General features: G+C 40.7%; 1 protein-coding gene across 1 annotated transcript in view; it reads right to left on the bottom strand.

Moving 5' to 3' along the window:
* Positions 1-9,934: 9,934 nt before the first annotated feature.
* The window catches only part of RFC3 (replication factor C subunit 3), a 206,511-nt gene continuing 199,907 nt past the window's right edge, over positions 9,935-16,538 (bottom strand). The window contains exon 8 of the mRNA XM_017951174.3: positions 9,935-13,379. Coding sequence (XP_017806663.1) covers positions 13,301-13,379 — 79 coding nt within the window. The 3' untranslated portion in view covers positions 9,935-13,300. The remainder of the gene's footprint in view (positions 13,380-16,538) is intronic.

Below are 16,538 nucleotides of genomic sequence, written 5' to 3'. Positions count from 1 at the left end.
ATTACCCTTTAAAATGTTTAAAATACGTCACTTTGCTTTTCAATCACAAATATAATTCCTGTTCATTGTATAAATGTTAAAAAACATAAAACAACTTAAAAGCAAAAAAATATGTGATCTCAGTCACAGCCTTTGGGATAAGCAAATGTCTATGTTTTATTAATATCAGTCCAGAAAATTGCAGGTGCAAATATTAGTGCAACGATACCACTACCTTCTTGCTATGTGCATACGTGTGAGTAGGGGGCGTGTATAGTCAAAGGTGTGTGCATCAGCACAGCTCCGCAGCCCCAAGAATGCTGCCTAACTGGGAAACTAATTTCACTCCATCCCACTGTGATCTCTACTTCAAGGGCACTGATGATCATTTTATTATTTGGAATCTGACCCAATGAGTCTTAACTGAACTTCACATTTACCCAACAATTTAGGTTGATAGGTTTTTGTGTCATCCGTTCCTCTTCCACACAAGAAAAATAAAAACATTAAGCTACAATTTTAAGCATCTGGGAGATGAGAGTAAGGGTTGGGAATGACCTCATTGTATCTGGATGACTTCTCACACATTTCCTGTTAGTTCACCACATCAGCTACTCAATTCAACACTACTGTGCCTTAGCCAAGTTAATGTTGCATTGATCTTGATTTATGCGTCCTAATGGTCATTTATGCAGATCATTCAGATAAGAAAGAAAATAATAATTAGTGAGCCCAGACACAAATATTTGATTTTCTAAAATTTTATAATTTACCTTACTGTAAGGCAGTAGCAACACCCTGCCTTAATGCCTGCCTGGTTTCTAAATACACACTCTGATATGAAAAACACTGGGTCTGCAATGTTAATACAAAATAGATGTGAGTGAACAGGGATGCTGCTGTGAGAACACTGATGATGGAAATAAAAATTACTATTATAATAAGATGTCACCCATGGTTAACAGGTTAATAAAACACATCTCTTCATTTCAAATTGCATAAAGGCAGAACTTATTTGGATTCTTCCTCAGAATACTGGCAAACAGAGAGTGGGAAACAACATACTGATTTTTAAACTGCCCTTTTTATGTGTAGTTCAGCTTCCATAAAATCCCTCTAAAATGTGCTAGATCTAACTGATCCCTCGTCTCCTGTGAAAAGACCAATCCTTTACACAAAGACTGCTCAGATTTCTTATTTGTAAAGTGCACTAGTAACACCTGCCCCATAGGATTGTGCTTAGAGCACATTAATGAATACAATTCATTCATAAAGTCTTCGTTGAGCCCCTCTATATGCGTGTACTGTTCTCAGTCCTGAAGGCGTCGTGGTGAGCATGGCAGATAAGATGCCATCTACATTCTAGAAAGGGTGGATCAGTGAGGAATGTGGTTGTGAGTACATCAATGTGCTCTAAAAACCACTCTGCCTAAACTTTACATTCACATATACCCAGGGCCACAGGAAAGAAAGCACTTGTGTTGACTTTGCACCGCTCCTGTTGGGTAACACCGCTTTGCAGTCTGTCCCTCCTAGGTCCTTCACAACCAATGAATGCCTCCCTCCTTTGTGGCTCAGGTTAAATTTCATATTTGCCTAAGAAAAACACAGAATCTTGGGAAACTTTAGCCTATTACAGACGCTAAGGAGGAACAGTCTATCTGCTTCTTATTTCTGTTAAAACACACACAAACTGCAGTGTGGGCAGACAATGTTACCTTGGTGATTTCCTTCCCTCTGTTCTCAGCTAAAATTGTGCAAGGCTAATATGAGCACCTGAGTTCTACAAGAGAGGACACAATTTAGACAGGGAAGCTATCAGAGAGCAGGGGAAGGAATGGGGCCTTCCACAGGCTGAATGCTAACCAGATTAAAATGTGTGCAAGGAAATTACACTTACACATTTTAATCTGAGGCGACTGAGCTGGTGCACATTCTCTTAGCTGAAAGGAATGGCGGAAATGAGCTCATTTGAGTAGTGTGGGGACAGTGGCCTCACTCTTGCCTTCCCGCGCCATCCCCTTACGTTGCACAGTATCCTGCAGAGTGATCATTTTTCTCCCTCGTGGAAATAAGGGTTGCTTAAAAGGGCCAGAAGGTACAGCTGATTCCAAGTGAAGCTGACTCAGACTGATGGAGGAAAATGAAGAGTAAATGCAATTTCATTTCAGGTTTCTGAAAGCTATTTACAAATGAGAGCAAAAAACACCATAGAAATCATGAGCAATGCAGTATGCAGTGTCCCCAGATAGATGATTAAGATGGAATGGATTCACTTAGTAACACCAACTGAATATTCAGGGACTGTCAGGGAGCCAGCCTGGAGGAGCTGAGATGCTGCCAAGCCGAGCGGGCCTGTGTGCCCTGGGAGAGGAGGGGTCTCTCTGCCTCTCCTCTTGGGTAGTTAGTGGTGATGTTGGGCTCCCAGCTTTGAAGCTTCCTAATTCAGGCTTTGATTTGGAGGCTCTGCACTAGCCCCTAAAGGCATGAGCCTCTGCATTCCAGAAATCTGATGTCACCCAGGCACAGTTGTGTAGGGGTTTTTCTTTTGTGAACCTTCCCTGAGCAATCTGGCTGCTATACCGGGGAGGTAGGGGAGCTTTTCTATACCTGTCTTCTCTATGATTATGTGAAGGCTCCTAAATCCAAAAGATTTCATCTACCCAGTAACAGCCACCAACCCGCTTCCTTCTACTGTTCAACTTATTACTATGCTTCCTTAAAGCTGAGATGCACATTATTTTCCACTTTAAAACTCTGAAATTGAGGTAGATCTTACAACTGATATTGCCAACTGATACCTTGCAATCTATATTGTGGTATTTCTTTCCCACTCTTTTTCTCTAAACAGGGGCGATTGAATAAATACAGTATCCTGGTCAGGAAAAAATGAAACTCTGCCTCCAGCCTCTAAAGGCCACAAAGAATGAAATTGACAGAAGTGAGTAGGAAGAGAGTGTCCACGGCTCAACCCTGATCGTTCTGGGTCAAGTAGCCAAGACAAGTGGAGGTCAAGGAGATGGGGCCCTCAGACCTCTAATGGATGATCCATGCTGGCTCTGCCAATCTGTGACCACATGGTAATTGTCTTAGAATAAGGGAATCACCCACATTTGTCCCTGATCTTTGTATTGGTTTGTTTTAGCTTTAGCCATCATAGCTATACTAAAAGAAAAAGGGTCTTTTTCTACACAAGAGTGGTGACAGGAGCACTTCCCGTGTTTACCTTTTAATGTCGCTTTTAAATATATGCCCCCAGATGTCTAACATGCAAATTCTTCCTGCTGTATAATGTGCCTGAAGCACTGGGTTTGCCATGTGCCCCCCAAAGGAGCCCAACATCCACATGCCCACCTCCCCATCGGCCCAGCAACGTCTGTGTCCTTCCGCCCCTTCTTTCAGGGTTCTGTTAAGTGATTAAAGCCACTTGGAGAAATAAATTTAGGCAAAAAGGTTAATGGATCATAATATCCGCTTTACTGGGGTATTCGTATTTTAAAGGATTCTTTGAGAAGCACAGCATCTTAATTAAATAATTGACTTTGAATTGAAGGATTTTTCAGGATGCAAGGAAGGATACTTAGGGCAAGAAGGATTTCAAGTACTCGTCGAATCCTATCATGTGGGCACCCACACACTCTGCCTGAGCCCAAAGGGTCTGGGCATCAAGAAATTTAAAAAGCTACTTCTTTGCTCCTGGCATTTTCATCACATTGGGGATCCTAATAACAGAAGAGTAAAAAAAAAAAAAAAAAAGAAAGAAAGAAACCAGTTTCATTTGCAAATTAGTTGTTAATGAACACTTTAGTCTTCTTTCACGATGACACAGGCTGAGGGTATTTACTCAATCTAAGTTCTCCTCAGCTTAATGGGAGTATTTGACTAGTCTCTGTAACAGATTCATCAAAACAAACATTTATTCTGCTACTACATGAGAGACACTCTGACAGCCACTGGGAGAGATTAAGGAATGTATATGACACGGTCACTGCTTTTCAAGGCCTCACTATCTAGCTGGAGAGAAAAACTCATATGAGCCAGACGGAGAGCTAAATGACAGACTGAACACAATGACACACGGATGACACAATGGAAATGAATCAGCAAATGCAGGGTTGAGTATTTCGGGAGAAACAGTTTGCATAAAAAGCCCTTGGATGAACTGAATCTGAAGGATGGTATTTGGGTGACCTGTTATCTTTATTCTCCTGGCACCTTCATCTACTTTGGAGAATTTTCCTCTTTCCATTCCATCTGCTTGTGCAGGCTGTGAGTCCCACATGGTATGACACCTGATTCGGCTTAGAGCAGTCAGGATTCTTCACCCCTCTGATATAAAGAATGGCTCTAAGTAAACACATGACTCAACCTGGGCCAATTGGAGCCCTTCCCTGCATTGATTGATTCACACACAGGGAGGAGCTGTCCTCTTCTCTTGGGATCTCTAAACTGGGGGCTGCGAAGATGCGATTGTTAAATGACATTCCTTTCTCATGGAGAAAGCTTCCCTACACAGTGAAGCTAAAATTCAGGAGAAAACAGAAACGAGAGAAGAAACAGGGATGTTCCTGACATCTTTTGGGCACTTACAGGTAGGTCCACCTTCTAGTTTTATAAGCCAATCAATCCCCTCCACATCTTATTCTTTAGACACTTCTATCCACCTTACTTCTGGAGTCAGTTGTCTTCATGTTAGTCCACTTGATGTGTTCCCAAAGAATCACTAGTGTTTGGTTCTTTTTGTTTCCAGTCTTTCATCTCTGTGTTTAATTTTGTGTAGTTTCTATCGTTATATATTCAAACTCACTGATCTTTTCTTCTGCAGTGTTTAATCTGCAAGAATCCCATCAAATTTTCTTTTCAGATATTACTTTTTTAATATTCAGAAGTTCTATTTGAATCTTTTAAAAATATACATATCCCTTTTCTCCTCTCAACATGTTTGTGTTTTTCCCTATACCTTGAATATATGAAGCATATTTATAGTAGCTATTTTTAAATCCTTGTGTGGTAATAATATCATATCTGAAATTTCCAGGTCTGTTTCTTTTGAATGAACTTTTTTTCTGATTATAAATCATATTTTCCTACTTCTTTACATGCCTGGTAATTTTTTGTAAGTGGGAAATCTTGTACATTTAATATTGTTGGACTTTGGCATAGAGCTAATTTACTTGGGATCAAGTTTGATTCTTTCAACACTTTCTTTTAAGCCTTGGTAGGGCAAGTCTAGAGTAGCCTTTTGTTTAGGGCTAATTTAGCCCAATTATTCAGGCAACATCTTCCTGAGTAGTCTGCCTGATGCTCTGTACATTATGAATCCTGTGTGAATTCCAGGAATTCTTCTGTCTACTGCTTTCTCTCCCAGCCTCATAGAGTCCTATACCTGTACTTGTACTTGATATTCAGCCTCACGGAGCCCTGTACCTGCACTTGATATTCAGCCCCATAAACGAAAAACTTCAGCCGAATTAAATTTAAAATGGTTTAATTGAGCAATGAGCAATTCGCGAATTGGGCAGCCTCCTGAGCCACAGCAGCCTCAGAGAATCCCGTGCAGCCACGTGGTGAAAGAAGATTTATGAACAGAAAAAGGAAAGTGACCTATAGAAAATGGAAGTGAGGGACAGAAACAGCCGGATTGGCTACAGCTCCACATTTGCCTTATTTGAACATGATTTGAACAGTTAGCTACATGTGATTGGCCAAAACTTGGTGATTGGCACAAGGGTAGGGTACAGTCTGTTGACATCTCCACTGGTGATAGTTCAGTGTACAGAGAAACGTTTAAGCCAAACTCAAAATATGTAAGGAGGCAGCTTTAGGCTAAGCTTGATTTAAAAAGGCAAAGATTCCAGAGAACTCTGAAGATTTCCAGAGCATGTCCTCTCTCTTTCTCTGTGTATATGTGTGTGTAGCTTTCTCCGCTCTAGGATTCTGTAAATACTGAAAATTCTAGCTGCCTGAATTCTGAAGTCTACCTCCTAGACTCAGTAAGATCACTGGGCTTTGTTTGGGTTCCTACCCTGTACTATGCATGGAAACTGCCTTCGAACCTGGACAATTACAGGACTCAGTACCTTTCCTTCCCTTCTCTTGGAGTCACAGTCCTGTGCTGCCTCTTGTTCAATGTTTGAAAGTTGTTACGTTCTATATTTTGTTTGGTTTTCTAGTTGGGTATGGTGGAAGGCAAATCTCAGAGCACTTAATCTTTCATGGATAAAATCAGAACTCCCGAACTCTAACTTTTTAAGTACTTTTCATCAAAATTTTTTTCTTCAGAAACAATCTATAATTTATACTTAGAAAAAAATAAGATTGTGCCCAGATATTAACTAGTTTATGCTTATCCCACCCGATTCCTTATTAATATGCCACATCTCCCCACTTTCCTACTTGAACTGATCTCAGGAGCCTCAAGTTATGAAACTTGGTTCATCTGTCAAATGGGGATAATAAAAGTATTCACAGCTTGTGGCCAAGATCAAATGAGATAAGTTATATAAAGCCTGGAATATAATGATTGTTCTGCAAAGGGCAACTATTAGTACTACTGAATGAATCACAGAAAGTGGAAATACTGGTTTAGTTGAGTGAGATGGCAAGATTAGCGGGTCCATTTCCCTAAAAATAAACACAGACAATAACACACAAACACATTTTCAGCATAGTTTCATTTGGTGACAACTTTCAGTCCAACAGACCTTGTTAACTTCTTTACAAAAGTTCCTCAAGAGTTCAAAGGTTCACTGAAAATGTATACCATTCAGTATTTCATGTTCTGTAAATCAGATTTTAAAATAATAATTAAAACTAAATATGAGTTGCATAAGTGTTATTGAAATATGACGCCATAAAAGCAACCAGTTCTGGTCATCTGAGTCCTAGAGATGTCGGAGTCTCAGAAGACAGAGCATGGGAGGAAGGAATGGTTAGGCTGGTCTTGAAATTGAATGATAAGTTACAAAATTTGCACATCTCCTAAATCCTGAAAACAGAAGTAATAAAACTGGGTGTCTGTCTTTCATAAATATTAAAATGAATTAATTATCTGTGGAACATTTTGTTCTGGATTTTGATTTCAAGATACCATTGCTCTCATTTTAAAATAGCATTCCCATCAGATATTTGTATTGCTGGATCACTATTCCTCACTCAGGAAATGATCAGTCTCTTAAATATTCAGGCCTTTTTATTCCTTTACAGAGCAAAGATTTACTAAGTATCTGTATACTCCAGATACCCTGCTCAGTTCTTTCACATGCTAGATTATTTACATTGTTTTCTTACAACATAGATAATCATTGCCATTTTATAGTTAAGGAAATTGGGGCCAAGAGAGGGGTTAGGCTTTACATAAAATCACACAGCTAGTAAGTAAAATGTCTAGAGAAATAGGACTGAGCTATTTATCCTCAAGGAACCCTTTCCTTTAGTTTTAAAAAATCTATTAAAAAATGAGGATGATGCCTCAGTCTCAAAAAGACCATGGAAACACTGGCTATAGTGGCAGATGGATGCCTTTACCAACTGTAAGAGAAATGGGAATGATGCTGCCAGTCCCCGGTGAGCTGAGATCAGTGAATTCACCCGGCATCTGATCCCAGGAAGATGACCTCAGGGGGTACTATGTTGCTTCCTCAAGAAGACTTCCGAAATTTGTCCCAATGTCTAAGGAATTAAAATGTGCTTTAAAGAAACGGTACAATTGAAGCATTTTACTTCCTATTTTGCTTCTGTCTATTTGCTCAGGAATTCTCCATAGAGGCGTGAACAAAGAATTTACTACAGGGTTTATATATTCATGCAAATAACATTATTTCTTTAGAAGACTACACTCTTTGTTCTTTCAGATGCTGGAACATTTCTGTTTTCTCTTCTACTTTGTTTAAAAGGATTTTGAGGCAAATACATGGCAGCAAATATTCTGAGGCTTCCCAAGCTCTTTCATATACACTGAGTAAGAAAAAACTGTGCTCCTGAACTTGGGTTCCCTGTTGCTTCCAGCAGGTGTAGGATTTGCCACTGCCAGAGACAAAACAGCTGCGCAGCATGAGTTCCTGCCGGAGAGATATACATTCTGCCTTTGGCCAAAGTGCTTTGAATTCACTGGGTGCTTTATGATCAGCTTTTCTGACTCTACAACTGTAAATTGTGATTTCATCAGCTTTTGTTTTGTTTTGTTTTGTTTTCCCTTCTGATTTAGTTGAGGGGAAAACTCTTTTATCCCCCTTGATATGGCTTAGCATAATGGTTTTTGGTACATTGAGGAAGTTTGAAGTCATAGCTGAAAAGATTTCAGGTGTTGATGCCATCAGGGTGTTCTGAGAGGAACTGATGAGGGAGCAGGGAGCCTGGAAATAGCCCTCCCCTGAAATCATCCCCCAGGACTGCCCCTTGGTTGCCTGAGCTGTGCTGGAGTGGAAGATCCCATTATGTGGAGGGATCCCTGCATCCGGAGGGATTCTCTGGAGGTAGATCTGTGACCAAAACCACTCAAAGTAGAAACACACAACTTTATGCCTCCTTTCTCTATTTGTCTTAGTCCATCTGTGTCCGGAGCTGCACGCCCCGGCCATAGCGAATGATAATTGACGATTAAAAACGCCTGAGCTTTATTCATTTCCACCTTACACCTCCTCCCTATCTTTGCCTTTTCCCCTGTATTAATACCTCATAAAAGATGGCGCTCTTCCTGCTGCTTCTTCACCTATTTTTCCCGCGCCCGCGAAAATTGCTACCTGACAGCGCAGGCGCCACATGACGTTCGACCAGAGAAACCAATACCTACTTGGTCACACCCTCCGTGATGAGATCATCTCTGCCTCTGGCCCAACCCCTTCCCCTCCAAGTGTATATAAGGAACTGCATTACCGCCATTAAAGAGAGACTTGATCAGAGCACTGTCTTGTCTTCATTTCTCGTATCTCTTGTTCCCCAAATTCCCACCCCCTCTTCCAGGGCCTGCAGTGACGATCCCGCGGGCCGGGATACGTGGCGCCCGACCAGGGACCTGGAAACGAGGGACTCGGTGAGGAAGAGGACGCGAAAGAAGGGTCGACCGTTAACAAAGACAAAAGAAATTAAATTATCAAAGGTAAGTGGTGCGTCCGAAATGGGACAAGAATTAAGTCAGCATCAAATTTATGTAGGACAATTAAAAGAGGCTTTAAAGATACGAGGAGTAAAGGTTAAAGGTAATGATTTGTTTAAATTTTTTGATTTTGTAAAACATACTCTGCTTTCTCAAATGAAAATTATAATGTGTAGTCCAAATGATATAGTTACTGCACAAATGTTAACTCAAGGATACACCCCTGGTAAAGGTCTTGGAAAAGGAGAAAACGGTATCCCACAGCCTATACTAGTTTCAGGACAATTTGATAAAAAGGGGTTTGGAAATTTTTAGCTCAGGCCACTGACATACCTGCACCCCAAAGGTGCGCTGACCCCATTACTTGGAAGTCAGATGAGCCCGTTTGGGTTGATCAGTGGCCTTTACTCAATGATAAACTAAGTGCTGCCCAACAGTTAGTGCAGGAACAACTAGTAGCAGGACATATTGTAGAAAGTAATTCTCCTTGGAATACACCTATTTTTGTTATTAAAAAGAAGTCTGGTAAATGGAGACTCTTACAAGATTTAAGAGCAGTAAATATCACTATGATCCTTATGGGTGCCTTACAACCAGGATTGCCTTCACCGGTTGCGATTCCTCAAAAATATTTTAAAATCATTATTGACCTTAAAGACTGCTTTTTTACAATTCCCCTTCACCCTGCTGACCAAAAAAGATTTGCCTTTAGTCTTCCATCTACAAATTTTAGACAACCAATGAAGCGCTATCAATGGAAAGTCTTACCTCAGGGTATGGCCAATAGTCCTACCTTGTGTCAAAAATATGTAGCTGCTGCTATAGAGCCAGTCAGAAAAACATGGACACAAATGTATATTATACATTATATGGATGATATTTTAATAGCAGGAGAAATTGGCGAACAAGTCTTACAGTGTTTTGCTCAACTCAAACAGGAGTTAACAGCAGCTGGACTACAAATAGCCCCAGAAAAGGTACAATTACAAGATCCATACACCTATCTTGGTTTCCAAATTAATGGACCCAAAATCATTAATCAAAAGGCCGTTATACGTCGTGATCATTTAAAAACTTTAAATGATTTCCAGAAATTACTGGGAGACATAAATTGGCTTCGGCCATACTTAAAACTCACTACAGGAGAGTTAAAACCTCTTTTCGATATATTAAAAGGAGACTCTAATCCAAAATCTCCCAGGTCCATTACTAAAGAAGCATTAATAGCACTCCAAAAGGTAGAATATGCCATTGCAACACAATTTGTTACCAGTATTGATTATTCTCAGCCATTAATATTCATTATTTTTAACACAACTATAACCCCTACTGGCTTATTCTGGCAGAACAATCCCATTATGTGGGTACACCTGCCCTCCTCCCCTAAAAAGGTTTTGTTGCCTTATTATGATGCCATAGCTGATCTAATTATCTTGGGAAGAGAAAACAGTAGAAAGTACTTTGGAATAGAACCTTCTACCATTATACAGCCCTACACTCAATCACACATCCATTGGCTGTTACAAAATACGGAAGCCTGGCCAATTGCTTGCGCTTCTTACACTGGCACAATTGACAACCATTACCCACCTAACAAACTCATTCAATTTTGCAAACTTCATGCGTTTGTGTTTCCTCATATCACCAGTAAAGAACCCCTCAATGACGCATTACTAATTTTCACTGATGGATCTTCCACAGGACTTGCCGCTTACACTTACAATGGTGTAGTCGTTAAATTCCAGACCACTTATACATCAGCTCAGCTGGTCGAATTGCAAGCTATAATCGCAGCATTATCAGCTTTTCCTTGTCAGCCACTTAACATTTACACAGATAGCGCCTACCTGGCTCATTCAATACCCCTCTTAGAGACCGTGCCTCAAATTAAACATATTTCAGACACAGCTAACCTATTTTTACAATGTCAACAACTTATTCAGAAAAGGACTACTCCCTTTTTTCTTGGGTATATCAGAGCACATTCAGGATTACCGGGACCTTTAACACAAGGTAACGCAACAGCCGACGTGGCAACAAAAACTATAGCCACAGTCACTACAGACAATTTACAACAAGCACAAAAAGCACATGCCTTACATCATTTAAACGCCCAAACCTTAAGGCTTATGTTTAAACTTACCAGAGAACAAGCTCGACAAATAGTTAAACAATGCGCCAATTGCATAACGTATTTACCTGTTCCCTATCTGGGAGTCAACCCCCGAGGACTCATCCCCAATGAAATTTGGCAAATGGACGTTACTCACCACTTAGAATTCGGTCAATTAAAATATATCCATGTATGCATAGACACCTATAGTGGATTCATTATTGCAACTCTCCAAACAGGAGAGGCCACCAAACATGTCATAGCTCATTTATTACATTGCTTTTCTATTTTAGGAATACCCAAACAAATCAAAACAGATAATGGCCCTGGTTATATAGCTAAAACCTTTTTACAATTCTGTAATACCCTACAAATTAAACATACCACAAGCATTCCCTACAATCCCCAAGGACAAGGTATAGTAGAAAGAGCTCATCTGTCATTAAAAACTGTTATCACAAAATTAAAAGGGGGGAGCTGGTACCCCATGAAGGGTACCCCTAGAAACATACTCAATCATGCCCTGTTTATCCTTAATTTTTTAAATTTGGATAGTCATGGAAAATCTGCTGCCGATCGTTTCTGGCATCCTGAATCTCAAAAACAGTTTGCAATGGTAAAATGGAAAGACCCACTTGATAATTCATGGCATGGCCCCGATCCAGTTTTAATTTGGGGAAGAGGCTCAGTATGCATCTTCTCACAAAAAAATGATGCAGCCAGATGGCTGCCTGAAAGATTGGTAAGACAAATAAATCATAACCATTGTCAGTCCAGGGAAGATAAATCTCCCTGAGAAGTTTCTTCCTTTTTGTTTTTCAGAAAATGAAGCCTAACATGAGATTCCTTTGGAAAGTAATCGCTTTATATAGCATAGTGACAGTCTATGCAGGTTTTGGTGACCCTCGTAAAGCAAGAGAATTAATACGAAAACGATACGGCCAGCCTTGTGACTGCAGAGGGAGACAAATATCTGAACCTCCATCAGACAGAATTACCCAGGTGACTTGCTCGGGCAAGACAGCTTACCTAATGCCAGACCAGTCATGGAAATGAAAAGTGCTGTTTTTACGCCAACAAATCCGGAATCGTCAGAGATAAGATCAAGACTTTACAAGAAGAACTAGAAAAGCGCAGAAAAGGTCTGGCCGCTAATCCATTGTGGACTGGACTCGATGGACTTCTCCCCTATCTCCTGCCATTTCTTGGTCCTTTACTTACTCTTCTACTCTTTTTCACTCTCGGGCCTATAATCCTTAATAAGCTCATGGCATTCGTCAGACAACAAATCGAGACCTTTCAGGCCAAACCTATACAGGTCCATTATCATCGCCTTGAGATGACTGAAAATGGTGAGTCTTATTTGCCTTAATAGGACCACCTCCCCTGTGTGCTGAACTGGACAGTCAATGACGGGTAAGAGGACACTATCCCCATCGGAGCCTAAGACAGGAGGGCCGCCTTTGCTGCTGCCTTATCCCATGACGGGCCTAGAAGGTGGGGATGAGTTGACCCGACCTAAGACAGGCGCAGTTCCCGAGGGGTCGTTTTCTCATCATAAAACAATTAAAAGGGGGACCTGTCCGGAGCTGCACGCCCCGGCCATAGCGAATGATAATTGACGATTAAAAACGCCTGAGCTTTATTCATTTCCACCTTACACCTCCTCCCTATCTTTGCCTTTTCCCCTGTATTAATACCTCATAAAAGATGGCGCTCTTCCTGCTGCTTCTTCACCTATTTTTCCCGCGCCCGCGAAAATTGCTACCTGACAGCGCAGGCGCCACATGACGTTCCACCAGAGAAACCAATACCTACTTGGTCACACCCTCCGTGATGAGATCATCTCTGCCTCTGGCCCAACCCCTTCCCCTCCAAGTGTATATAAGGAACTGCATTACCGCCATTAAAGAGAGACTTGATCAGAGCACTGTCTTGTCTTCATTTCTCGTATCTCTTGTTCCCCAAATTCCCACCCCCTCTTCCAGGGCCTGCAGTGACGATCCCGCGGGCCGGGATACATCTGTGCTGTTTTAGCAAAATATCAGAAACTAGGTAATTGATAAAGAACAAAAATGTATTTCTCACGGTTCTGGAGGCTGGGAAATCCAAGATCAAGGTGCCAGCAGGTTTTGTGTCTGGCGAGGGTCCAGTCTCTGCTTCCAATATGGTACCTGAACGCTGTGTCCTCGCCTGGTGGAAGGTAAAAGAGCAAAGATGGGAGAATGTTGTGTCCTCACATGAAGGAACAGCAGGAGAGCAAAGAAGGTCCTACACAAGTTCCCTCCAGACTTTTTATAATGCACTAATCCATTCATGAGGGCAGATGCCTCATGACTTAATCACCTCCCAAGTGGCCTCATCTCTTAATACCACCACAGTGGGGATTAAGTTTCAGTATGAATTTTGAAAAGGACACATTCAAACCATAGCACTATTGTAGGAAGTCAGCAAATACATTTTTATAAAATAAGAGCACATTTTTCTTTATCCTTTATAAATTCTGATTCTGCCTGTGCCATGATAAATGATGCCACTGATATCCTCATGGACTCCCATGGACTCACTTAGCCCACAGACACCCTCTTTCTTTCTATGGTAGACTCTGGAGACTGTGCTACATTAAGGAAATAGCCCATTGCTTTTTCTGTATGTAGAGTGCAAGCGCCTTTCCTGAACCACTATTGAATGAACATGAATGTTCCTCTTACCACTCTAGCCATTCCTTTTCAGTCTCCTTTGCTGGTTCAGCCCCATCTCTCTGACCTCTAAATACAGGAGTTCTCCTGGGCTCAGTCTTTGGCCTTGTTTTCTTCTCTATCTACACTCATTGCATTGTTGACCTGATCCATCCTCAGGGCTCTGAAGACCACTTAAATAGTGATGCTTCACAGATTAGTATCTTTAGGAGGAAGCTTTTTCATGAACATCAGACTGATCATGTTCAATTACTCACATCTCCACTTGGATGTCTAACACCCAAACCCTAACATGTACAAAGCTAAGTTCCTGATATTTTTCCCAACCTTTGCTCCTGTAATCCTCTGCATCTCAGTAAAAGTCACACATGTTCTTCTAGATGCTCAGGTCAAAAGTAGTTAAGACTGACACTATCTTTCTCGCACACCCCACATATTATAAGCCATCAGAAAATCCTGACAACTTAGTCTTCAAAATGTATCCACAGCCTGAACACTTCTTACCAGCTCTACTGCTCCCACCTTAGTCAAGCAACCATCATCTCTCGCTTGAATAAGCGTACAGCCTCTTAGGTTATCTCCATTTTTGTCTATGTCGTTTGTCCAAAACATAGCAACAAGAGCAATCTTATTAAAAGGTCAACTAAATCATGCCACTCCTTAGCTCAAAATCTTCTGATGGCTTCTGATCTCATGCAGAGTAACATCCAAAGCCCTTTCCATGAGCTAGAGGGTCCTACACGATCTGCTCTCTTTTCTCCCCATTGCACTTCTGACCTTTTCCCCTACTACTCCTGTTACTCTCTCTATCTCCCTCTCCCTCTGTTCCAGTCCATTAACCTGTCCTGCTCACTATTTCCACTTCAGAGTCATTGCACTTGTCTTTCTCTCTGCCTGCAATGCTCTTCCCCATGTATCATAATGGCTCCAAGTCCTTGCCCCAAGACTTTATTCACATGTCACCTCACATGGAAATAAAGACCAACCAAATTAGAACAGGCCACACCTATTTACTCAGAGCTTGCTAGAGCAATGAGATTAGCCACCATCAACTTCGAGCTCTTCCATTTTGGCAGGAACTCAATGGCAGGCAGAGAAGTGGGAAAGCCTAGTAGTGGAAAAAAGGGAAGGCTTTCCATACACCCTGATTGGAGGCTGTTGGTGTGGGGAAGCTGTAGGCAGGCTAACTAGAAGTGGGGCTTCCTATGGGATTGGTTAGAGATGCATGTTTGGCTTTCTCTGATTTGTCCTACGTTGGAAGAGGGGAAAAATCAGGAAAACTGTCAGTTATTAATCAAGTCCTAGCCATTTGGGGATGATTATTACAGAGGTTATTGTTCAGCTTCCTGGATTGTTATCAAAGATAGTAGTCTGACTTCTTATACCTCTGACTCATAGGTTGCAGGCAAGCTTCCTGGGCTGTTTATTGTAGATGTAGATACTGGGGTTGTTTTTCTGGGCAGCTTGCTGCAGGTTGTGGCCCTGAGTTCTACTTTTTTATGTGGTCTGACCATTGTCCATCTGTATATTCAGTCTTTTACTTCTCAGGGAGGCATTCTCTGACAAGCTCACCTAAAATGCCAACTCTCCCCCACTCCCTTCCTTTGCATTTCTCCTTAATAGTAGTCACTATATACCTCATATTTTTCTTATTTATCTTATTTATTGTATGCCTCTCCTACTAGAATATAAACTACTTGAGAAAGGGAATTGGGGTTCTTTTAAAAATTATTGTATTCTAATACCTAGACCAGGTCTATCTGGCCCATTATAGAAAGTCAATGACTACTGCTGAATAAAGCAATGAAATATTTATTAAGAATCTATTATTAAGGAGGAATTACACTAGTTAATAATTTTACCATGGAGAAATCTGACAGTCACCATGTTAACCAAGTGATCAAGATTAATGTTACCAGGAATGAGTCATATTGATATCATGTATTCATTGGTATTAAGTGATGAGATCACCACATGTTTTCTGTGGTTTTCTTCCCCCAAACCCACAGCTACAATCTAATTATAAGAAAAACATTAAACAAATCCACATTGTGGCACTTTCTGCAAAATACCTAGCCAGTCCGTCCAGTACTCTTCAGAGGTGTCAAAGTCATGGAAGACAAGAAAAGACAGAGAAAGTATCACAGACTGGAGAAGACAATTAAATGCAATGTGGTGTCCTGGGTTAGATTTTGTAAACGAAAAACAACACAGTTTTTCCATGGAACACTGATGAAGTCCAAACAAAATCTATGTAATATTGGTTAATAATATATTGTTGGTTAATAATATATTATACTAGTGTTAATTTCTTACTGTTGATCACTGTGTCATGGTTATGTAAGATATGAACATCAGGAAAAGCTGAAAGAATGGTATATAGAAACTGTACTACTTTTACAATATTCTATAAATCTAAAACTATTTCAAAATGAAAGATTTTTTTAATTAAAAATATTTGAATGAGAGAAAAAGGAGTTACATTAGGAACTGGTGGGGGTATCTCAACTCCATAGAACCATTCCAAATGCATTTATTAAACATCACAATGCACTGAGCATTGTTGAAAATGCTAGTCATGAAATACCGAATAAAATTAAGGGCCTGACTTACGGTCAGGTAGAAAGAAGGCCACTATATGCTAAAACTGCAA

Source organism: Papio anubis, chromosome 15, assembly GCF_008728515.1.
Source record: "Papio anubis isolate 15944 chromosome 15, Panubis1.0, whole genome shotgun sequence".
NCBI lineage: Eukaryota > Metazoa > Chordata > Mammalia > Primates > Cercopithecidae > Papio > Papio anubis.
Note: the sequence above shows the minus strand (reverse complement) of the source record. Positions and strands in the feature narration are given on the sequence as shown.